The 25,846-nt window shown below is 34.1% G+C and overlaps 3 protein-coding genes across 6 annotated transcripts; 1 reads left to right on the top strand and 2 right to left on the bottom strand.

Annotated features, from left to right (window-relative positions):
• Window positions 1-928: 928 nt before the first annotated feature.
• LOC109012399 (prohibitin-1, mitochondrial) lies at window positions 929-6,192 on the bottom strand. Of its 2 annotated transcripts, none has more exons than XM_018994010.2 (6): window positions 6,068-6,192; window positions 5,231-5,419; window positions 4,935-5,051; window positions 2,542-2,712; window positions 1,984-2,196; window positions 929-1,447 (listed from the first exon to the last, which is right to left on the bottom strand). In XM_018994010.2, exons 2-6 carry the CDS (start codon window positions 5,405-5,407, stop codon window positions 1,253-1,255), a joined length of 873 nt encoding a protein of 290 aa, XP_018849555.1. In that variant the 5' UTR covers window positions 5,408-5,419; window positions 6,068-6,192; the 3' UTR covers window positions 929-1,252. The 2 variants fall into 2 exon arrangements, with proteins under 2 accessions (XP_018849555.1, XP_018849554.1); XM_018994009.2 differs by lacking the exon at window positions 6,068-6,192 and adding an exon at window positions 5,948-5,965 and having other exon boundaries at window positions 982-1,447.
• Window positions 6,193-7,027: 835 nt separating this feature from the next.
• LOC109012400 (putative gamma-glutamylcyclotransferase At3g02910) lies at window positions 7,028-7,940 on the top strand. Its single transcript, XM_018994012.2, has one exon. The coding sequence runs from the start codon at window positions 7,187-7,189 to the stop codon at window positions 7,769-7,771; it is 585 nt and encodes a 194-aa protein (XP_018849557.2). The 5' UTR covers window positions 7,028-7,186; the 3' UTR covers window positions 7,772-7,940.
• A 6,886-nt stretch (window positions 7,941-14,826) lies between these two features.
• LOC109012397 (dnAJ-like protein slr0093) lies at window positions 14,827-23,882 on the bottom strand. 3 transcript variants are annotated; one of them, XM_018994007.2, is made up of 7 exons: window positions 23,444-23,876; window positions 21,997-22,074; window positions 21,787-21,862; window positions 21,253-21,326; window positions 21,054-21,124; window positions 16,141-16,187; window positions 14,827-15,530 (listed from the first exon to the last, which is right to left on the bottom strand). In XM_018994007.2, the coding sequence occupies exons 1-6, from the start codon at window positions 23,471-23,473 to the stop codon at window positions 16,142-16,144; spliced, it is 375 nt and encodes a 124-aa protein (XP_018849552.1). In that variant the 5' UTR covers window positions 23,474-23,876; the 3' UTR covers window positions 14,827-15,530; window position 16,141. The 3 variants fall into 3 exon arrangements, with proteins under 3 accessions (XP_018849552.1, XP_018849550.1, XP_035539873.1); XM_018994005.2 differs by having other exon boundaries at window positions 14,827-15,417; window positions 23,444-23,875; XM_035683980.1 differs by lacking the exons at window positions 14,827-15,530; window positions 16,141-16,187 and adding an exon at window positions 17,341-18,320 and having other exon boundaries at window positions 23,444-23,882.
• Between the last annotated feature and the right edge of the window lie 1,964 nt (window positions 23,883-25,846).

Below are 25,846 nucleotides of genomic sequence, written 5' to 3'. Positions count from 1 at the left end.
AAAATCTTTATTTTTAAAGGAATCTACATTCTCTTTACAATAAAGTTAGAAAAATTAGAAGTTATCAAGATTCTATAGTATTCATCATGTAAAATCCAAGCATTTTTAATTATTATTATTATTATTTTTATTTATTTACAGTCATTTTTTCTTTGGCTATCATCTCCACCCCCCTACTTTAGGGGCAAGCCTTTACCTAATATCATGCTTATAGCAATAATACCTTTTACTTTTTGATTGGATGGCTGCAACTGATTGCTTTACTTCTTATAAAGATTGAAAAATTCGATCTACTCCTTTTAGGAGGCCAGAATCTATATTTATTTATTTTATTTTATTTCTTGTGCTTATTTGATGAACCCAGAAAATGTAGCAATTAAAACTTCAGAAACAGAGAAATTCTCTTATATCATGTAGATTTACTAAATATCGAAAATAATATTCTATATTGAAAATAACCTCTTTCTTGCCTGCTTTTATAGGGATGAAGGGAGGGAGGGAGGGCTGGCTCCAACCCTTTTGACGTGGGGATGGATGGAATCCCAACCAAAAATTCTATTCCAACCTTTACTTTCCCCAACAACTTTCATTATATGATTGATTCCATTTTATGCCAAAAGGCCACAAAGCCATATAACTTGTCCAACTACTTTTTTTTCATAATTATTTTGTAGATCCACCCACTGATTCACATATACCTTTAGAAATAGGGAAACTAACAAGACAGTTAATAAGAACTAATTGATAAAAAAATTATTTTTCATCGGCCACTATTTACCATCCCACACCCTATAAAAAACACCTCCACAACCTATGAAAAAGGTTTACGTGTGAAGTGTGAGAATGAATAGTAGTTGATGCGTAGTAAATCCCGATCGACAATCCACGCACGCATTCAATGTAAATCATTCATAAATAAAACCAGAAATGAGTGAAATTTAATAATTAGTGCCTTTCTTAAAAAAGGTATACTGAGATAAAGATGAAGTAATTCTCCAATGACAGTAGTGGTAGTACTTACTATCATTATCAATTGAACAGTTACTAAACAAAAATGAATGCAGCAGTCTCACATTGGAGAAGTTGGCTTTTTTACAGTGACAGTAATTTGATAAGCCACCTTAAATCTCCTTGTTTCAAATAGACAAATTATCCATTTAAATTTCCAATGCTCGGTTTTGACAATATCACTGCAATGGAAGAGTTGATAAACAAAATGAAAAAAAGGCACTGTAATCTCGACTTGTTATATTTATTTCTTCCCAGTAGGCTCCAAATTCATATCCTGAAGGTTCAGCAACAAATCATCTGAACTCAGGAAAACTTTGTTGGCTGAATTCGAGACGGTATGTGCAATTTCTCTGGCAGCTTCAATCTTCCTGAGAGTGATGAATGCTGGATTATTGGCAATTGCTTGACCAATGAGCTGTGCACTTTTGGCCTCACCCTGGCAACCAGAGGGGAAAAAGTTAAACAAAAGAGACCTTCAAATGAAAGAAATTTAAATTTAACAAATTAGAAGCAACTACGGATGCAAATATAATCATTGGACAATTATCTTGTTCTTTCACTATGCTTATAGAAAAATCTTGTTCTTTCATTATAAATGAATATAACAATGTGCGAAGATTTGTTTCAACATATAATCAAAGAATTTATTAGGAAATGCAAAAGGCATCTGTTACATGACAATAAAATCTCACTAAAGCATCTGTTAACCTCTAAATGCACAAAAATAAGCCAATAATCAGTAAGTATGACTAGCTTTTGATCAAGGAAGATGGTGTAAACATGATCCAATGGTTTTTCCAATATTCTAAACCCGTTCACACTACAATGACATCAGGAGAGAAGAGATCAAACTATTAGATCATTGACCAGCATTCTCTATGACATATGATAGAGACTTAGAAAATAAAGACATGCGGCATCTTGCACAAAATTCAAGGCAGTATCTAAACTTTCACATCCCTTCCATCTCACCTGTGCTCTGATAACAGCACTTTTCTTGTCTTGTTCGGCTTTTTCGACAATAAATTTAGCCCTCTCAGCTTCTTGTGCAGCTACCTGTTTGGCTTCAATTGCAGCTGTAAACTCCTTCCCAAAAGTTAAGCTTGTGATTGACACATCATCCAACGCAATATTGAAATTGGCTGCTCTTTCAGTCAAAATTTCACGAATATTCCTACTGACAGCCTACAAAAATAGAGGGCCAATCATCAGCCTATGAAACTTGAAAGTTACATCCATCATTAGAGACCATCCTTATTTAATATACTGCAATTTGAAGTATGAAAATATTCTAGGGACCATGAAGGAAAGGAAACACAATTGAAGTACAGAGCAGGACCAATCAAATAATGGGAAACAATACACCAATCTCAAGAAAACAAAGGCAGAAAATCCCAATAACAGTATCCCTGATCCAATGAGCTTCATGATAAAAGGCTATGAAACCAAAGGGTCTATTTTATAGTAATCCAAAATCATTAGATCAATTTGAAATTAGAACTTTAAAGAAGAATAAGCCTTGGCATTCACCTCTCTCTGAGTAATAAGTTGGCTGGCATTATACTGAGCAACAACAGCTTTCAAAGTTTCATGAATAATTGAAGGCAGGACCCTTTCGTTATAATTCTCACCAAGGCTTCGATAAATTGTTGGTAACTGGTCTGGCACAGGACGAGTAAGAACTCGAAGCCCAATTTTAACCTGTACATCAAAGTCAAAATTTACACAAATAATATTGAGGATTTTTTTTTTTTTTTTTGTGTCGAGGAATCTCTCCAAGGCAGGGCCCTTCGGACCCACCCCTGATGCACAGAATTAAAAATTTGATACCGTATTCTACCTCTAGAAGCATGAAAAATGAATTCTAAACTCAAATAATAACAGCTGCCCAATTACTAATAACCTTCACACGTCTATTAGTGTGAAGCCTTCACCATACATCTAAGCATCAAGCATGGGTACAGAACCGTTTCAACTTAAAAATACAGCACAAAGCCCCACACTATAACAGTTGCAAGGATGAAAAGGAGATGAGAAATAAGGGCCCAGAATATTTTTTGAACCCATAGGACTAGATGCAAACAGCTAGTCTCAAACGAGGACTAGATGCTAGAGGACTAGTGTAACGCCCCCAAGTCCCACATGGGGTGGATGAGGCATGATAGAGGTGAATATGTATTGGTAAAGGTGCATTAAGTATCAAAACTCACATTGGTTACTTACTAGGTGTAACTTGGCTTTATGATGATTCTATGGAGTTCTGACTACGACCTTGACAATCTTTATGGAGTGTAAGTTTAGATGTGGATTGGACTTTCCTCGGGTCAATACAAATGTATTAGAGCTAGTTTAGTAACACCATGCAGCATTAGGCACTCAATGCAACATAGGTCCTAACAAGAACTATAGAGATTTGAGTATGGGAGTTTCTAAAGTCTTCGTCCAACATTAGGTAGGTGGAGTGTAATAGACATGAATGAGTATGATAGACGTCCACTGAGTGACAAGCCCCATATACTAGATAGAATTGTATTTTATAAAATTCTAAATAGCTCCGATTACAATATCTATTTTTTATAAGTAAAAATATTATATATATATATATATTAAAGCTCCAATTACAATATCGATTAGTCATTTGGAGAATAAGCCAAGATGTGGCTTAGCCTTTCCTTGTGTTCTTACAACAAAACACCAAACAATAGTGCAGTCAAATGAGGACCAGCTGTCAAGTGTTGAATTGTTTAAGCATGACCAAAGGGATTAGCAATTGCCACTACTATCTCCTATCATTTAGACTTGAGGATTTCTGCTGAAGTCAAGATGTGAATACAGAAAAACAAGAAGAACAAAGAAAACAAGAGATAAAACTAAGATTAACAGAATCACAAAATCTCAAGACTTCCAAGCACACATTTTATAGACTAGTTAGTTTCCTAAAGGTGATAGAGGAGGTGGTGATAAGATTTCAAACATTGAAGGTGCAGGAGTTTCAGCAATGGCTTGGTGCACTCTAAAAGTCAAGTCCACATGCAAAAGTGGCTCTTCAGCATACAGGAGGACCAGCATATTAATTTTACGTTTAAATTAAAAACAACAGTCAAACATAAAGGACAACTAATAATTAAATTAATAAAAACATGCCAAATCCATTTTAAACGTAACAGTGTTCCTAGGGGTGTGCAAAATATCTGTTGCTAAAACTGCTCTCCAACGTTTTCTGATAGAGGTCGGAGGTGCTCCAACTCTGCTTTGATTGGAGTTGGTGTTGGGCTAGTAAATATGTCTTCAATGGCTCTTTGCACTCATTCTTTTAGCTGTTTTACTTGTATATATATAGCAAAACTTTATTTATATGTTAAAAAAACAGCAAAAACAACATGATGAGATATTCATAGGATTATCCAGTGATCATTAATCAAGTGGCAAGAAATCAGACGTATCTATTTTATAGTCCTCGTGTATTTGGATGCCACATTATTTGAGATTGAATAAAGTACATTCGCGGCAAGAAATCATCAACATAGCAGCTGACACCTAATGAGTATATGTGGTACTTTCCAGCAAAAAATTGTTCCTCAATAAAAAAAAACTATCCAAAGAATGTATTCTAATATATTTTGGAACATCTTACCCCTTTTAGGGCCTGTTTGGATACAGAGGTGAGATCTCACCTTATCTCATCTCATTTCAACCAATAATCTCACTACTATTCACAAACCATCTCAACTCATCTCATCTCATCTTACTATCTAAAGAGTTTGATCCTTATTAAAACAATGTCCAAAGAAAACGCCTATATATTTTGGTACATCTCACCACTTTCAATCTCTGTTGGTTCCTTAGAAAGATTTTGAATGCAACCACATTTAAACAACATAATTGTGTCGATTTTCTGAAGCAGCAGCAAGAAGGGAATTTACCATCTGGAGGTCACGGCTCCCAGACGTACTCTCCACTAGATGGGGTTTTGCACGGACATCATAGATTACTGGCCTATCAAACCATGGAATCATAAAGTGTGTCCCTTCAGCATAAACCTGCACACTCAAAACCATTAATGTACAGATGATGAGAAGCATACAAATGTTGAGATGGCAGGAACGTAAGATTTTAAATATTAGGTGTATTAGAAGAAGAAGCATACAAGAAAAACCGTTAAGAAGATAACCTAATAACCTTTTACAAATTTTAGAAGAATTTAAGGCAAAACAATAACCTGATCTTTGACACCAACTAAACGGTTGAACACAATGGCTCGATGCCCTCCCTCAACATTGTAGAGACTGTTGCCAGCACCATACAAACCTAGTGCACCAATAACTCCTAGCCTAAGCAAAGTAGAAGCTGCACCACCACTAGGCATCTTCGGAACTTTAACGTTGTTCAAATTCATTTTGTGAAAATGCTGAGAATGGACAATTAAATGTCAATGTGGCTGTTTGTGTCACAAGCAAGGAAACTAAAAAAAAAATGTATTAATCATGCCACCCATTATACACATGAAGCAGAAATTCGTAGCTGCAAACCATACAGAAAGAGAATGGGAACAAGTAAAAAAGCGGAGGTACGTCCCTGATATGCAACATGACCTACTAGGAAGGAAATCATGTTAATTTAACAAAAAAATTTTTATAAGCAGGAAACCTAATTAATTAGAAACACAATATATCCTTCAACTAGAAGATACAACAAACTAAATTAAACTATGGAGTAAACAATCCTCCAATTTAAGGAAAACCGGCATTCTTTTATTCCAAACGAATAAAGCGGATGAGAGTATTGATGTGAAGGGAAGGTGCGAAAAAATCATAAGCAACCATTATACTCAAAGAAAGTAAACCGAATAAACATGTTAGGATAAAATCAAAAGATCATAAAATCGATTATTCTTCTCACTTTCAAAAAATGGAAAACCAATGCAAGTAAACCGTACTATATTCATATGTAAGAACAAAACTTCAGAGTCTCACTCCATTCTCAGGCAATCAACTATGAAAAATTGAAAAAAGAAAACTCTGATTTGAAAAAAATGCAAAAGTTAAGCTTCCGATACCTTATACTTCCCGACAGGGAGGGCTTAGTCTTTGAGCATGTACAGAAAGGAAAGCGGTAGAAAGGGTTTATAGCTCACGAGAGAGAGGGTTCCGCAAAGATATGTGTAAAACCCTAGGATTGAACCTGACGTTAGGTCCACGGGCCCATGTTTTAACATTTTTATTGGACAATTTAATTTGGGCTAAAGCCCATTTACGTCGGAGAAAATTTGTGAGCCCACAAATATTTTAATTTCAACCCAATTTTTTTTTTTAAAAAAATTCAAACCCCAAACCAAATTTTCGTCTCTTAATTATTTATTTAATCATTTGCCTTAGTTTTCACTTTTCATGATAGAAAAAAAGAAAGAAAAGAAAGTCAGAAATCCCCAAAAAGAAATGTCATAATTTTTTCATCTACACAATTTTTCAATATTAACTATTTATTTTCATAAATATCTGCCCATCTTAAAAAATTGAATTACAATAATGCTAGTATGTCATCTCATTTTAACTGTTCATATATTTTTTTAATTTTTTTTACTTAATATTTAAATAAGTGACTATTAATGTATTGATATTTTTTTATTTTTTAAAATATTTAAAGATGTTAAAAAAATATAAAAATAAAAAATAAAATAAAAAATAAAAAAGAGTAACTTTTAGACAGCACACCCAACGATCACTGCTAGTTGTCAGCCTACAACGCTCAATTACAAAACACATGTCCATAAATTATTAAACTTTTTTATCAAACAAATTTCATGATTTCATCATAATTACACACTTTCCCAAATCTAAATATAAAACTGCTTTTTTCTTTTCTTTTATTTACTTTTTTACACCAAAGATTTTAAAGAAATAAAGAAATTTTCTCTTTGCCTCTGAACATGTTCAAAGCTTTGGCATTAATAGTTATTTTTTATTAATTTGGAAATTGTAAAGCCTTCCGCAAACTCATATTATAAATAGGACTCCTTTCCCCGAACTAACCGTATCTCGAATCGAATCTCAGCCGAAGCCTCTTTCCCATTCACCACAAACATACGTAATCTCATCTTCTCATCATCTTCTTCCATTCTCCATTTTCTATCCGCCATTGCACCTTGAAGATTCCCATTCATTCTTTACCGGTGATCATGGTTGCAGAAGAGAGGATGCAGGACGAGCGCCGAAGCCTCATATTCACCTACGGGACGCTGAAGCGTGGGTTCTCCAACCACACTCTAATGCAGGAGCTGATGCGAACCGGAGACGCCGCCTTTATCGGTACCGTCCGCACCACGGAAAACTACCCGCTGGTATGCGGGCCCTACCGGGTCCCCTTCCTCCTTGACATCCCCGGCTGCGGCCAGCGAGTCCACGGCGAGCTCTACGCGGTGTCGATTAAGGGACTGGCGAGGATGGACGAGTTGGAGGGCACCAGTCGCGGCCACTACGAGAGGCTCCCCATTCTGTTAGAGTTAGAGCCCCGTGATAACGCCGATGGCGGGATCAGTGGTGCTTTTAGCATGCCGTGCGGCGCCGAGGGGCTGACAAGCGCGGAGGCGTACTACGCGCACAGGAGCTACGCGATGGAGCTGTGGATGAAGAATGGGAGGAAGGGATTGAACGCTTATACGGAGAGGGAGACCAAGGGTTATGTGAAGCGGAAGGATAGGCCTCAGCACCTCACCTTCCTCGATCACATTCAACACTTTCTCTCTTCCCCTCCCTCCGATTGAACAATAACAGCAAGAAGGAAATTATGAATTATGCCTGCAGTTTAATCTGCAATCCTCTTTTTTCGATTCTCCTTTTGATGTTTAGTAGTGTAATCAGGTGGTTTGAAAAATTGGAAATTAGTGTCTTTGGAATGTTGGGAAATGGTGATGATCGAAACATTTCTTAGAATTTGTAGAAATTGGGATGTACTTGAGTGCTATGAAAATTTGCAGGGAAGACGGAAATGAAAAGCGATAGGGATTAAAATCTTGCCGGACACAGAAATAAAGCAGCATTCTCTTAAAATTGCCTTAAAATATATTTAGGAAGAGTGAGTGATCGTAGAGTCGCCGCGCCGATTTGAAAGAGATCTCGTCCCCTTTATTTACAGTAATGGAGGAATCTCTCGCTCCCTCTGCGATTCTCCTCCATTAAAATCTTAGACGACGGAGTTAACACCTTGAGATGGAGTGGCTGCTCTCAAAAGAGAAGTTGAACCCTCAATTTTTTGCATTTTCCATTCTTAAAATAATAATATTATTATTATATTTGTTATTTAAAAAAAAATTAGCCTTTTTCATTGTTTTCCTTTGGGCTTTTCTAGAATGGTATGGCTTGTGAAAAAGTACAACACAACCCATTGGAAAAGAAGAAAATTTAAAAAAAGGGACGAGGGTTCTTCTTCTTCTTCTTCTTCATGTGTGTGGTTCTCATTTGTCATGATCCCTTTACAAACCTTGTGATTTTAATGCAAAAATGAGTCATAAAAGGAGGAGATTGTGCTTGAAAATGCTCTTTTTCTGACCTTTGAGAACTCAATTGACCCAAGTATGGATCTTTCTTCCTTTCTTTCATTTGATTATTTTCCTTGTCAATATCTGAACTTACTTTTGGTTCCTCATTTTCCTTTCAAAACAAAAAAAATTTCAACACGAGAGAAGATTCCAAAAATTTGATTTTGTTTGTTTTCATAGCTACTCTCAATTCATTTAATTTCATTTTATCTAATCTTTACAATTTTTTCAAATTTTAACATAAAATAAAATAAATAATTTAATTTTTTTAAAAATTTTAAAATAATAATAATATTTAAAATATATATTTTAAAATAATTTATTTAATTTTTAACTTTAATCTCAACTCATTTATTATAAAAAAAAATTGATTTCTCATTATCATAACAGTCATGAATCATGATAAATATAAACAGTAAGAACAGAAGTTTGAGATCTAATTCAACCGGGCTTTCACCAACTCTGGTTTGATGGTCAAAGGTTTTCGCTTTAGTTCAAAGTTCCAACCTATCAATTTCCTGTTTTATACGCTACCATCGACAACTTGTAGAATTGGATTTCCGTTGTGAACTTTACTGCTTTATGACTTTACCCGAATTTCAGAAAAGTCCGATTTGATTGATTGGGTGTTCACATTGGGTCTCGTTTGTATTCGTAATTATTTTAATTTATCTCATTTTATTATTATATTTTTTTTAAATTTTTACATAAAATATAATAAACAATTCAATTTTTTTAAATTTCAAAACAACTTTCTTAAATTTCTTCATAAAATATAATAAATAATTTAACTTTTATTTTATTATTCACAAACTATCTCAACTCATCTCTTAATTCAAACCACTCCTAAGAATGTACAAAGGGTTCGGTGTATAAATTTTGGGACTCAATCTATATACACCCATTTTATATTTTTAAAAATTGATATGGCACTAATTTTTTATAAATTGATATTTTCGATTTTATCAATTTTGATCCAATTATCTAATTTTTAATATATATTAAATTTCTAATTTCTTATATTTATATATATTAAATTTTATAAATATTAGTAATATAAATACTATTAGTATATATTAATACTATTAGTATAATGCTATTATTATATGTTAGTATAATATACTAATTAATATAATAATGTATGTTAGTATTACTAATATATTTATCAAAATGAATATGTTGAAAATTTATTAAGCCATAAAATATAATTAATATATATTTTATATTTAAAGCATATGATCAAATAAATGTTCATATTTAATATTAAAATTTTATGTTATAAATTATAATATAACATTATTTCATATATAATTATAATTTATAAAAATGATATATAATATAAAAATTATTTAAAAATATATAAATATACGAACCGGTTCGGTCCTGTCCTAGAAAACATAAAACCGAGACCGAACCGGTTATGACCAATTTTTAAAATGGAAGAACCGGTTCCGGACCAAACCAGTTCAAAATCGGACCGAACCAACCAATCTGATCCGATTCAGGCCAGTTTCTCGGTTTATTTTTAAAGCCCTATTTCACACTTCATGAGCTCTTAATCCTAATAAATTATTTGAGAAACTAAAAGTTTCTAAATCTCATATAATCTAATCTAATCTTAATATTTAAATAAATAAACACAAGTATTTTTTAATTTTAAATATTCAATTTTTTCATCTAATCATTATAACTTTCCAAACTACCAAACAAAACATAAGAAATAATTCAACTTTTTCAAATCACAAAATAAAAATAATATTTTAATAATATTTTAACTTTATAATATTTTCAACTTTTTCTCTTTTATTTTTCAAAACCTCATAAAATATCTCAATTCGGACAATTGTATTACTATTCATAAATTATTTTATTATTATTCATAAATTCTCATATAAAATATATTAAACAATTCAACTTTTTCAAATCTCAAAATAATAATAATATTAAAATAAATATTTTAACAATATTTTATTCAACTTTTATTTAAAATTATCTCATCTCATTTCATTATTTAAATCTTATCTAAATGGTACTCTCATACTATCACTTCATATTATATAATTCAAATTATTTATATAAATATTAATTTTATTTGATATGTCGTCCTATAATAGGCTTCGTTTGGATCATCAATCCATCTCAACTCATCATTATAACTTTTTCAAATTCTAACACAAAATATAATAAATAATTTAACTTTTTCAAATCTCAAAATAAAAATAATATTACAAAATAATATTCTAACAATATTTTATCATCTCAACTCAACTCAACTCAACTCAAATCACTTCAACATCCAAACGTAACCTAAGAGCATCACGTGTCCATATTTTGAAAAATATACCTAATGATTACTCAAATACGGATATTTGAGATTTTAGTTAGCTTTCGATTCTTCTTTTTTCTTAAATCTCGTTTGCTTACGCATATAAAAGGGGATACATTTTTTTTTTATAAATAATAATAAGATAATTTATATATAATAATAAAATAATTTGAGTTAAATTTTTTATTAAGTTTTGAAAAAATAGAGAAAAAATAAATTGAATAAAAAATTATAAAGTTAAAAGAGGGTTAAAATATCATTTTTGTGTTTAAGATTTGAAAAAAGTTCAATTATATTTTTATGTTTTGTTTGGAAGTTTGGAAAATTTGTAATGATTAGATAAAAAAGTTTAAAAATTTAAAATTTAAAATTGAAAAATGATTGTGCTACACTCACTGAGGATGTAGCTCGAGAGATACTCCCGATAAAAGGTCATTTGGCCTTTTTTTTCACACTTTTTTCATACCCTTAAATATTTAAAAATCAAATTCACAATATCATTAAAAAAATAATTCCTTAATCATTATGTAAAAAAATAAAGAAAAAAGAAAAAAATTGAATCAGAAAAATGTCTCGGGACCACCTATCGATAGTCCAAGTATAAAAAATATTTGTGTTTAAATGGTATTTGGATATTGAGATGAGATAAGATAATATAAGAAGAGATAATTCAAAAGTTTGTGAAACCAAACAATGCCTTAATATTTCAAATCAAAGGTAAAATGAAAGGGAGCACCCTTTCTCTCTGCGAAACCCAAACCCAAACCCCCATTTCTCTCTAACCCTAAACACCAGATCTGTTGAAAGGGGGTGGGAGCTTCGGCTCCTCGCCCCAAATGCCCTCTTCCTTTTTTCTGTCTATTTAATTTCTGTGTAGTGTTTTTTTGTTATATTTTTTGTTTTTAGGCCGAATAAGGGAGGATTGCCGTTTGAGTCTTTCCAGCCATCACATCTCTACACGCGCCCCACCGGTATGACGCCCAACCGCCGATCTTCAAGACCTCCAAATGCGGCGTCCATCGGAGTGGTGCGTAGCCCGCACATGCGGGACAAAATTTCAGACAGCGTTGGTGCATGGCCTTCACGCACCACCGAGGAGCCCTCTCCCGACACCACGCTCGGTTGTTGTGGAACCTCTGACTCCGGGTCTTCCAAGTGTGACCGTCGGCTTTTCTCCCAGCGTGAATAGTTTTTGCACGAAACAATGCCGACCATTGTGTACTGTTTATCCGTTTTGTATTTTTTGTTCTATTTTTGTATTTTGTTTCTTTGTTGTTGTCCGTTTCAGTGTTTTGTAGTTGTTTTATTTCTGGTATTGATGTTGTTTTTGTTGACCCGAGGGAGGTTTGGGCCTTTAGATCAGACGTAATTCGGGGCAAGGCTTTCGAGAGTGATGGGCGATGCTACGGCCGGTGGTTATACGGCAGGGCTGTTGTGGTCCATATGTACGCTGGGTGCTCGTTCCACCAGGGCTCGAGATGATGATGCTTGCGGTGGGTGTGATGCCTGGGGTCTCACCAGAGCTTGTGGTCTTGTAATTGTTAATGTGGTTATTTGTAGTTGTTTGTTAGTTTAGTTTTTAATAAAATACAATTAGGCTATAGGATTTGATGTCCATAGCAGTGTCCCGTACTCTTCTTCCCTGGGAGGAAAGAGAGGGCCATTAAGTTATGTTTTTACAGAGTGCTTTCTTAGTTACGAGAGAGTTTGATTAGAAGTTAAGACAATGTCCTCCACAAATGTATTTGTGTGTGGGGAAGCCCCAGACCTGTTGCGTTAGTTGGCTTATAGACTGGATTTCCTATGTATTGGAACTTCTTGTATTGATAAATCACATTTGTAACTTCGATTTATTAATGAAATGAGTATGTTTCATTCAAAAAAAAAAAAAAGGTAAAATGAAGATAGACATACATTTTATACCTTATTGAAATACAAAACTTAGGCCTAGTTTAGATAGTGAAATCATCTAATCTGAAGGGGATAAAATATCTTAGGCTCAGTCCATCAAAGGGTCTCCAATAGAAGATAATAAAAAGAGAGGAATGAGAGACAATGAGAGAACAAGAGAAAATAAAGTGTTAGAGGAAAGGAAAAGAAGAGACGTAAATGAAAAGAAAAAGGAGAAAGTGGAGATAATAGAGGAGGTCAGACACGCAAGGAAAAAGTCTATCATTCCTCACCACTACCGAGGGGTATGCAGAAAGAGGGCTGGTATCAGATAAAAGGGGAAAGCCAAACGACTCCAGAGATTTTTTCTTCGACTTCTTTTACAACTCCTTTAACCTCACAACAAGAGCTCCAATGAGAATATCTCATCCAACAAATAGGTTTTTGACATCCATTATACAGTGAGAAATAAGAGATCATGAAAGACTATAAAATACCCATATTATAGTGAATTTTTCCTCCAAACGACTCATGGACGTAGGTCTAGTGTCGAATCACGTAAATCTATATCTCTTTCTCCATTTATTTTTCCTGCATTTAGTTCCTGTTCACTCTTATGGATGTACGTACGAATACCGTATAACTACTTTAGACCACTATCGGAGGCTCCAAACCACGCCGATCGAGGCCAAAAACACCATCATGGGTTGGGAATGACTCTTTCTCCATTTCCAGCTTGTTGTGCGATTTTTTGGTTTCAACATAATTATTACAACTTTCTTAAACTTCTAAATAAAATACAATAAATAACTTAACTCAAATCTCAAAACAAAAATAATATTAAAAAATAATATTCTAACAATATTTTATTCAACTTTTAACTCAACTCAACTCAACTCAATTTACTATCTATCTAAACTATGCTTAATGTTTACAGAACTTAATGTCATATTGAAATAATATTTAACTTAATTTCAGTCTACACCACTTATTAAAATTTATATAAAGCTTTGCAAAGTCATGACTTGTATTCCAACGCCTCGTTCTGAGTGTGATATTAGATCTTATAATAAAGGAAGTGATTTTGAATCGCACAGGCACCAAAGAAAAAAAAAAAAAAAAACAAAATATTCTTTGGAATTATAAACGATTTATTGTCACATAATGGAATCCAAATGGGCAAGTTGGATCCTTGACTGGGATTCATTTGTCTAAAAGACATGGACAGGCACTAAAATATATGAGAAACAGATTCCATTAAAAAAAAGAAAAGAAATACTCCTCTTATCACTAATTTCTTCTATTAGTTTTTATCGTTGTAAATTTTGTATTTTTTATTATTTTTTTACTTAATAATTAAGTAAATACTTTTCAATAATATTATGATTTTTTTTTAATTTTTTAAATATATTTAAATGTGTTAAAAAATACATGTAAAAAAATACAATAAAAAAAAAAAACATTCCAAAAGCACTAGCGGTAGGAATAGCACCGCAAAAAAGAAAAACCAACTATTTTAATAGATGAATAAAACCTGTTTTAACAATTTCTTGACTCCAATCATGTATTAGAAAAATATTTAATCAACCTCTATTCTCTTTCATGTATATTTTGAACCACAATTATTGCACTCACAATTTCTTTTTGTTAGATGATAAAAAAAATATTTGGAATGTGTACTTGGATTTCCCCCTCTGCATTTTTTTAATGAGATTACGTTTACTTGAAAAAAAAAAAAAAAAAATGAAAAACAGATTCCACCCTTTAGCCTGCAAAAATAATAATAAAAATAAAAATACTATTTTGGATATATTTAAGCTGCACTAACTACTTTTTCTTCAATCTCTGTGACGGAATCCACTAGGTTTTTGAGGCTGAATCGGTGCTGCTTTATGTCATTCAATAAGCATTACCCATGAGCCTATGACCTTTAGCCACAATTATTTAACACTAAATTGTGGATGATGTCAGTGATAACGATTGTGGGGGTAGGTCTCTTTATCAATGCATTTCTAGGTTGTTTTTTTTTTTTAAAGCACAAAGAAAGCAACAAACAAAGAAAAATAAAAAAAAGGGAAGAAAACCATGTCCATAACCATCAGGAGAAATATACAAGAGACATAATAATCTCCACAAAGTAGAAGTTGAGTACCTTTTTGGGGGTAGATTTGAGACTTTCCAAATCAGACATCACATTCTAAGTTTCTTTGTCACTAATCTTTTCAACTTTCTGGCATATGGAAACAATCTCTTTTCTTTGTGACATTTTTCAATGAGAAAAGATATTACAAATTATGTAAATACTGCGTAATCGTTTTGAAAAAAGTGAATAAAACATGCGTCTCACATGAAAAAAATTAATTTTTTAATAATAGACCCCTCTTTTTCAAAATGATTACGCGATGTTTTCGTACTTCACGGTTGTATATAGAATTACTCAGTTTCAATATCATGCCTATGAAACCAAACCCTTGCGTTTTGACACTGCTCCAAAGGACGGCACTCCCACCCAATCTGGTCAAAACCAAGATTCCTGATGGAACAGCACCATCTCAGTGCTTCCCTGCTTTTGGTTCAGGAGCTCTCGGATAACTTCTGTCAAAAAGACCTTGAAGCAGTTGATGGTGATTTTTGGCTTTCAGTGAAAACTCTATTCCTGTGTTAACCAAATATAGTTTTGGTCATCACAAGTCGAACTATAACCTTCTTTAAGGCCATTGTGAATGCATTGAAATGAACCTATTTTCCATAAACCAATTACAGCATCCCCTAAATGCAAAAAACAAAACTTCGTCAAGGAAAATTTTCACTTAGGGACAAGATTTTTTGTTTTAGGTTTTGATGTACATATACAACGAAACTGCAGCACTGAAAGAACAGGATGGTGCATTCTTAATGATCTGGATGTCCAATGTTTAGAGCAGATTTCTTTTGATAAGACAACTATAGGCAAAGGAAACCCTAAAACTATGAGGTCAACCACCTATTTGGTTATTGTATGTGGCTCAAATTGCAAACTAATGATCATAAAGAAAGATCTCAACCCATCATCTAGCCAAGATCAATACTAGTCTAACATCCACCAGAACCAGCTTTTTAATCAAGGTTATTCAAGAGTAATAATTTACCACTCATTTTGACCACATTGATCTAATATTACAAACTTGATGAGGTTCATTTTCAATTTCTTATGCATACAGGAGCCAGATGCACATATTGTTAACTCTATTCAGCTTTGATTTAATTAACTCGGTAACAACAGGGATAGAACTACCAGACACACTTTCTTTTTCAACTATCAGACACTTAAAACCAGCGTATCACAGGAATTGATTGAGAAGGCAAATTGTAAGGTTTGATATGGATAGCAAGTCCAAACCTCATTTATCTGTTAACTCATTGGTTTCTGTCAGTTGCTGCTGTGTCCTGCATTAGAATATATATATATATTATAAGGAACTCTGCAAGGTTGATAAAAATTATAAAAGCTACTATATTAATATATTGGACAGCAACTTCTGCTAAATCAAATCTACCGATGGAGTTGAACAAAATATGGCAATAGGATAGACTTTGATGGCAACAATTCAGTTTAGTGCATAAGGCTTGATGTTTAGAAGGGAATCAACTAACAAAGAAGAATGTAATCAACAGAAAAGATAGTGCAGTCCTCCTTTCATGCTTGGGGTATGTTGTACCATTGGGCCATGGAAGAACACCATTTGCCAAGTGAAGTATAATGTTTACTTTGCTTCTTAGGAAAACGATATAAGAGCAAAGCTAAAATTGATTGCAGAAAATACATGCCTAGGAGCCTGAGTGACAAAATTTCTCTACAGACTAATTAGCTTAATAATTAAGAAATCTGAAGTACTTATAAAAAAAAAAAGAAATCTGAAGTTAATTATGTAGTGTCTATATTTGAACTACAAACTTACTATCATCCAAAGTTAATTAAGCCCTCATTTGGAACATGGACTCATCTCAACTCATCTGAGTTGAGTTCAAATTTAAGCCTAGCCCAACATCCAAACACACAACTCACAAATCATTAAACATCACTCAACTCAAGACCTATTTACATGTGGGACCTACAACCTTTTTCAACTTAACACCTCTTTACACGCAGGACCCACAACCTTTTCAACTTCCTATAAATACATTTAAACTCATCTTAACATCCAAACGAGACCTTAATATCCATAGTTAATATCACTTTACCTGTGGCTGCATGTCGAAATGACCTGTCCTATCTTTTTTCTTTCATCTATTATCGTTTACTCTCTGGATTTGTTACAAAATTTACAAATTTATTTCCTCCATCCTTTCATTTCCTCATTAAATGTTAATGCTCACTTAGTCAAAAACTCACAACCTATACGTCACTCAGTTTTTTAAATCAAAATTATGTTTATATACACTATTAAAAAGAAACAGCATTTGTTTGAAAGCTTATATAAATACATATATAATAATATTAACAACAACAACAACAATATTATTATTATTATTATTATTATTATTATTATCATTATCACAGCCTTTATTAAAGGAATATTAAAGTTGTGCCATGAACAGATGGACAACTAGTATTAGAATCTAACCATTCTTTTTACTAGATTTGAGGAGTCTTGAAGGATAGAATCAAAAGGTCAAAGACAAGAAAGTCCTTTCAAGCTTGGGCACATTGTTGAATGGTGCTGTGGAGGGAAGATGGCATCATGGAGAGCACCACAAGTAGCCAGAAGCACTAGGCGTGCAGTAATTTGACTAAACAAAAGGCAGACAGATAAACACAAAATTTAAATCTCAAATCAACCTAAGAGGCTACTCAGGACCACCGCCACAGCTACTAATCTATCCGCAAAACTAAAAGAAAATTGTCTCCACCTCCAATCCCAGTAACTTGTACAGAACCAAGGGTTCACTGGTTTATTATAATGCAAAAAAGAGATCAACGATATGCAGGCAGGTGCCCTCTCCTTGCAGTTCACAATCACCCCAGGACAACAGTTCTATTTTGAGAAACTACCATGCCAAACCTTCAACAATTTATATAAATTCTACACGGAAATAACTAACAAATGTTGGCAACTTCTGTTCCCAGCACCTTAGGAAGCATGTGCAGAAACTGAGGGCCAGAACTAATCCCAATATCATCATTATATCTGTTTACAGCTGTGAAAAGGTATTCATAGAAGATCTCCAACATCCCATTCAGATTCCAGCATTGGAGCCTCACCTTCACATTATTCAAGCGCAGTTGCTATCACTTCCTCTTTCACAAAAGAGTTCCTCTTTGAATGGGATCCTCTTTAAAGTGGTCATTGACACCATCCAATAAAATGATGGCATGGCAGCATCTCAAAAATAAAATAAAACAAAACATGGTCTCCTTCGTCTCTATCCAAAAAAAAGCTGTTGGAGAGATAAAACCCAAAACAGTGTTGTCGAAGCTATCTGAACAGACATTGTCAGTCGTAGTCATCGACAGCTCTGTCACCACTTGAACCAAGTTCGGTTTCGCCTTTCTTTGCTATAGTTTCCGAAAGGTTAAGTCTACAATAAAACATAATCGGAGCAAAAACAACATAAGCAATTTCTCGGTGGGAACTGAGAGTGAGGGGACCTCTCTCTGTTCAAGTTTATGTTGTGGTATGAGCTTTTGCTAGTGTTTGATTTCTATAAACTTACCAAGCTTTGGTAAATACAGAAATAAACTCAAAAGAAAATTTTTGAGTGTGCATTTGGATAAATACGTGTATGAGGAAGGGAGAGATATAGAAGAAGAAATGGGGATTGTTTCTCAGGAAGTGATCAAGCAGCTCTTAGGACTAACGGATCAAGGTCCACTTTTTTAACCATTTTTTTTTTAATAATAGCAGTTGAGGAGCCATTGGTGAGAACATTTTAGGTTTACATTTTTCCTCTTTTCCGATGTCTTTCAAACTGTGTCACAAAGCTTCAAAGCGTTATTCTTATTCTTTTTATTTCTTCTCTGTTTTTCTATTTTTTAATTTCCTTTTCAATTCACTTGAAAATTAGACAAAAAAGTCTTTCAGAGAATCCATTTGAAAAATTGGCACATTCTTCCATCACAAGATTCCACATCAGAAAGGAGATGGTAAAAGAGGGTTGAGGAGGCAGCGCTGGGTTTTGATTTGGAGGAAGGAGAGAGAGCTATGGAACAGTCAGTGATGGTATCTTATTTCAAATTTGAGAGAGAATCCTGTGCTGTTAACAACGTTTCTTGCAGCCATGTCAGCCTCCCATTTAGTGGTGTAATCCGGTTTCCAGGTTTTTCCTTCACAAAATGGCCTTGCCACATTTATCTCCAAGTTCTAGTGACCAAAAAGTAGCAAGTCAAACTCTGATCACCAACAATTTCCCAAAGTCCCTCACCACTATGCTAGGACATCATTGGTACTCGACTTTAGCCTAAAGTTAAGAAAGATATAATTATTGTTTAATTGCCAATCAACCATGTGACTTGCATTCCTATATAGTGGACCAGAACTTGGAGAAGAAACATAGAAAACAAATACAGAATTCAGAGTTAATTGAATATTCAAAAGAAAAAAAGTTAATTGCTTTTAGGGTTTTTATTGGGGGAAAATTCTTGCCTTAAAAAACAAGTCAGGCTAACTCAAAACGAATCAGCTCAATAAGCATTCTGTGTCCTTCAGATCTAGGAAGAAATGAAACAATGATGAACTCTTACGCTTTTTTCAACATCTAATGCAATTGTTGATATAAGAAATGTTTATAAAAAAAAAAGGTAGATCTACATAATCTCCAGAGTTAATTTCTTGATTCTTGATTTTTTTTTTTGACTTATCAAAAAAAAAAAAAAAAAAGAGAATTCCTTAGGACCGGTTGGGCTGATTTTAGTCAAATAATAGCCTCCCAATCACATAGCAACACCTAGAACTTCCACCACACTTATCCTGGACCAGCACTACATTAGAAATTCTCTCTCTCTCTCTCTCTCTCTTCACGATTTCCCTCTCTCCATTCTCTCTCACACGGACTCAGACTATTTGGCTTCCATTCTCTCCCACGGAATCCTCTCTGCACAACGACCACCCTCACCACCACCATGACGGCCCCTCTCTCCGTCGTCGCAAGAGGAACTCGAGCCCCCCTCTCTGCCACAATCCCCTCCCTCTTAATTGATTCTCGCACCGAAGCCATCCTCTCTGCCACCCTCCTCACTACCAACCCCTAATCATGACCCTCCTAGTGCCACCGAGGAGATTTTCTACCCAGTGCCACTACTGACATCTTTCTGGCATCAACCTAGTGCCACCGAGATTGCGGGTTTGCGATGGGTTTCACTGTGATTTTGAGCTTATTCTCTATACTTGATGATCTTATAAAAAAAAAAAAAAAAACTTGATGATCTGAGATTGCGGGTTTGATATGGGTTTCACTGTGATTTTGAATGTACTATGGTTTGATTGTGGCTTGATTTTGGTTTGATTGTGGTTTTTGGTTTGATTGGGTTTTGATGGAGAGGAGATGGAGATGATTGACGGAGATGGGGGAGATCGACAATAGAGATGGGCGACAACGGAGGTGATGGGCGGTGCCACGATGGAGATGCTTGGCGACGACGGCAGGAGAAGATGAAAGCAACAACGAAGATAAGGGCAGAGGACGGTGCAAATGAGAAACAGGCTAGCACATACGAATTGATTCTCTATGGTGGATTGTATTTCTCTTAGAGTGTTTTTTCCTACGTGGCTTGAGATGAATGGAGGGCTGTTTTTGTGGGATTTGCAGCCCGAACATTGTGAAGCGCTTCTAAAAAAAAAAAAGTATGGAAGATCGTCCCTATTTGTCTGATGTGGTGTACTTGGAGGGAAATGAATGAAAAAAACTTTTTGAGGTTCACGAGTGAACGACGTAAGAGCTTAAAACATTTTTCTTCAAGACTCTACAAGTTTGGACAGCCTCAATAGATTTTAATGGGCAGAGTTTTCATGACTTTCTTCTCTCCTTTCCTATTCCTAGTTACACGTTCATCTGATATACTTCTTGTGAACACAAGAAGAACGCTATGGGGAAAGAACTCAAAATGTTTGATACTGACAAAACAAGATCCTGATTCTTGATAATTGAAACAATAACACTCAGATACCCTACATCAGATGCACACACAAACCTACCCACTCACATGCACACAAAGGTAAATAAACAAACATACACTAGCTTTCATAAGTCATTTACCATATAATTCAGCACCACATTCAACAATACTATCCGTGCTAATTAAAATTTAACTATTACCTTGTTGGCGAATGACTGATGCCAAGCCCATTGCAGGTAAGTATCAATCCTTTAAATCTGGCAAGATATTCCTGCATTGAAAGGGTAGATTATTCCAGATAATCACATTGGAACATCAGTAATTATAACAATGGATGCTTCGAAAGAACCTAAATAAGTTGTTCTAGGCCTCATAATAGTTTTTTTCGAATTGTCTTACCCGCAAAGTATACTTATCAATCTCGTAGATTCCGGTTAGATCATAGTCAATTCGTTTATCAGGATCAATCAACACTGCGAAAAAAATTAATAGAAGATTGAAGAACATGTGACACTGCTTTACGCAAGAAAAAAAATTTGATGAGTAATAAAGGACCAAAATGCCTATGTTTAATTTTTTTTTTCTTTTTTCATTTTTGTCTTTTTGTAATGTGTAGAAACAGGTCCTACGATGTTGAAAGGCAATAAATTTAGGCATTTTTGTTGTAGAAAATTTGATGTCTGATAGTTTAACATCTAATCAAAGATATTGATCACTGAAAGAACACTAGCCAAGGACCATTGTGTGAATTTCTCAAATACTTGTCAGAGTCTCTTGAAGATACTAGATGAGAAGATAAAGCAGATATTAACAGTTGCAAATTCTGAAAGGGGCCATTAACTTAACTGTTTTTAAAGAACAAAGAATACTAAAATCATAAGCAAATAGAGAGGGAAAATGCAGACTTCTGCACCTGTCATGCCTGAGTATTACCTTTGTAAGCTTCATTGATCTCCTGGAACTTTGCTGTGACAGCACTGTCACCCTTGTGCTTGTCAGGATGCCACTTCTATATAGCCACAGAATCAAGTAAATTTTTCCTCAGTCAATGTGTCCCATTACATTTAGTTAAAAGAATTTATGACAGTCAAGCAAAGGAAAAAACACTATTAAAGGAGCTAACAGAAAAGAAAGATGACCAACCAGTGCAAGCCTCAGGTAATTTAATCTGATATTCTCCTCAGTTGCATCATAATCAACCTCCAAAACTTTGTAATAATCCTTCAAACAAGTAAAGGCTCATATGAAATATACATAAACTACAAATGTTTGGGGTCAAATCTATAAACCAAAACTATGGGAAACAAGTCATGCGAACTTGCATCACAAATATCATGTAAGATAACAATAGGCGTGCTACCATCAAATTCAGTTCTATCAGAAGCTCTGAATGATATCTTCAAAATGCAAAGCTAATTAATGGTGAAATTATACTATTAGAATAATCCAGATTCCAATTTTCTGACCATTGTTCTTATTGCCATAGAGATCTCCTCCAAAGACCTTCAACTGAGGCAGGCCTTACCTCCCTGGTAAATGAAATGATGGAATACAGGTCACCGAAACCTCTGCACAACTCATTTTTGTCTACAGTATTCACATAGTAAGGTCACCTGCAAATGCTGATCTCCTAATACTTGCATTGTGGCAGGCACGTTCAGGAAAATACAAACTAACTATCCAGACTGAGGTAAAGCAGGTCAATTAAAGAGGACTAAATGGCAAGACTCATAGAAGGCTGAGCTTGGTTATTACCTAGCTCATTACACTCCACACATATGGTTTCTAAAGACTACATCCTATTAACTTCCTCATACGTACAGCAGAACTGTCTGTATTCTCAGGTAACATGGGTTTGATTTAAAGGGGTAAACCACTCACAGCGTGCCCTGATGATTTCCAAAAGGAAAATGTCACCCATTTGTAAATCGGCATCCTAGATTGAAAATACGTAGGGAGAAAAATGCATGTTTGAAACTGATTTTGGGCAGAACAATGAACATCTCATTAGTCTATAGCTCATGGTCTAATTCCCTGAACCCATTTGTATATTCTTTCGGTGAAGTTAGTTAAATGCCACTTCATAAATTCGTCAAAACAGAGATGGAATATACTTCAGTAAGTTACGAGCTATAAAAAAACCGTAGAATCAAATAACAAGAGCTGTTCCCCATTTCAGCCAGATTTCTTTGCAGTAAAATTTTAGTGACCATATAGTAACTAACACCAACGCCATTGTGCATCAACTAACCCAACTAAATCCTAACACCCAATGCCTTTATACTTCATTCATTCCAAATCTATACCCAGACTATATTAAAAAATCATTGAAATAGAAGTCCCCTCTTTGGTTACTAAGAAAACGGTAGAAAGAAAGAAACACGGATACATACACGACTAATGAAAATTCGGCGACCCAAATATCACCTTGTTCTGCTGCATCATCTTTTTAAATCGAGCAAGAATAATAACAACCACAAAAGAAAAAGAAATACAAACGGAATCCCAAAATGACTGCCGGAATCTTGAAAAGAATCATAGAATACACAAAAGAAAAAGACACAAAAACGGCATGGAAAATTTCACATACCTTTTGGATGGAATTATCAACGCCTTCCATCTGCTTCGTTTCTACGTGAAGATTCGTCTATGTATTTCATTTGAGGAGTGCAATAGCTACCGCGCTGAATCAGCAGAAGATATGATAATACCCTTCTGAACTCATTTAAATTTAAATAGTTTTACTTAAAAAATAAAAATTGCAAATGAGAAACATAAGCCTCAATTTCGTGTTCGTAACTTATCCAAAAGAGAACAAAAGAAAAAGAAAATCAGGAGGAGTTTGGGCTTTGTGGTGGAATTTTGATGGGGAAGGAGCGGACTGGAGCTTCTTTGATTGAATGCTACAATTCGTTTGGATTTGTTTCTTGGTAGAAAAATATTAAATTTAAATTATTGACAAACGCAAAATAACGCAACTTTATACATTGTACAAAGAAAGTACATGAAACAGTGGGTGGGCTCCGACTCCGATCAACCTGCTCTGACTCTGATTTTAATTGGAGTTAGGTTTCGGTTGGTTGGTAAATCTATCAAATATTATTATTATAATTTTTTTAAATTTTAATATAAAATATAATAAATAATTTAATTTTTTTAAATTTTAAAATAATAATAATATTAAAAAATAATATTCTAATAATATTTTATTATCCAAATTCAACTCAACTCAATTTAATTTAACATTCAAACACAACCTTAAACTCCGATCGAAGTTCCGAAATCCAATCGGAGTAGAAGATGAGGTTGTCCAGTTGCCCTACTCGGATTGGGCCTAGGTCCATAACTCAATATTCAAGACCCAAACTAAATTTTAGATTGGCCTATTCCTATTTAAAAATAGTAAAATAATTAAACAATTTAAAAAAATTTAAAATACAGTAAAAAATAAGTTAAAAATTAAAATTTAAATACAATGACTACATCAAACTATAAATCGCAAATAATAAATTTAAATTTAACACTAGAAATTACAATAAATTTAAATTTACAACACCAAAATATTAATAATGTCATAAATTTCATTCAAATATGAAATAACTACAATCCCCTGCATCAGTCTTGACAGTCCATGCATTTGAGTCGATGACTCGATGGTGATTTCTAATTTTCCAGCATGAAATTTTATTGATTAAATGCACTATCTTTTCTTTAGTCATTTAGCTATAAACTTTTAAACCATCAACCATGTGATATATGACATAAAATAAGATATATTATGAACTGACCTCCACTTCTAACTCTGACGAGTTTTGCATGAAGGTAATCATGGTATTGAGTTTTTCACTAATAAAGGGGTCATCCCACAGTCCGTCTGCACAGTCATCTACAATTAGTATAAGGTTCACAGCTAGGTGTACAAAATTATATAAATTATAAATTAAATAATGAAAACATTAAAATTATGTAAATAATTATTTAAAATCATAAAGTTATCTAATTCAACCTTATAGCTCTCTGCATCAATGGTATCTACTCTAATGGGCGTTGAACTTAACCAGTTATATGTGCAAATGAGGGCCTCGACAATGGTCGGAGACAATGAACTTCGATAAGTATCCAAGACAGGACATCTGGTGCTAAAAATTGACTCAGAGGAAACCGTAATGATAGGATTGACTAGTACATCCTTGGCTATTCGGGAAAGGAATGAAAATTTGCCAAAATTCACCTTCTACTAAATTAATATATGAAATGTATCATTAGGTGCCTCAACATTTTCTATAAAGTAACGCTCAACCTCAGACTGACACTGCATAATATTTCTTGATGCACGGTTTTGATGATACCGTCGTAGTCGCAATAAATTTGAATTTTGTGCATGAGTGTCATCCCAGGAAGATGTCGAGTCAGTCGGGCGTGAGAAGCTACCACATTCGGCTGAAGACTAACTACTGTTGTTGTAATGATTATATAAATCATCAATATCACATTTAAGCGATCTAATAAACCAATTAGTGTCCTCACCATCGAGGACGTCCCTAATCCAATCTTCTACAATTGCCAACTTATATCGGGGGTTAATGATCGTAACCACAAATAATAATCTATTTATTTTTAACACATCTCCCAATATTTATTATATTTGTATTTCATCCTCATAGTCATTGCATTCAACAAACTCACACTGTCAGCACAACTTTGTTGCAAGTGGTCATAAAGTTCCAAAAGTTCCTTGAATTACATGTTCGTAGTAAGATATTTCATCCCAGATATCCGCATAGTTATGTTCTAAAATAACTTTAAAAATTGAACAAAATACCTGACATTGGCCTAATCAACTGTGTCCAGCGCATCGAGCCCCCTTTTCTCCCTAACTGACTCCAGCAAAGCATACCTCATGCCTCCATCTACTCGAACGTTGTTTGGTACTTCTGCGCTACATCCAACATCATGTAAATAGAGTTTCATCAAGTTGAAACGTCCAATTGCA

This window comes from Juglans regia, chromosome 13, assembly GCF_001411555.2.
Source record: "Juglans regia cultivar Chandler chromosome 13, Walnut 2.0, whole genome shotgun sequence".
Taxonomy (NCBI): Eukaryota; Viridiplantae; Streptophyta; class Magnoliopsida; order Fagales; family Juglandaceae; genus Juglans; species Juglans regia.
The sequence above is the reverse complement of the archived record's forward strand: the minus strand, read 5'-3'. Positions and strand labels throughout refer to the sequence as shown.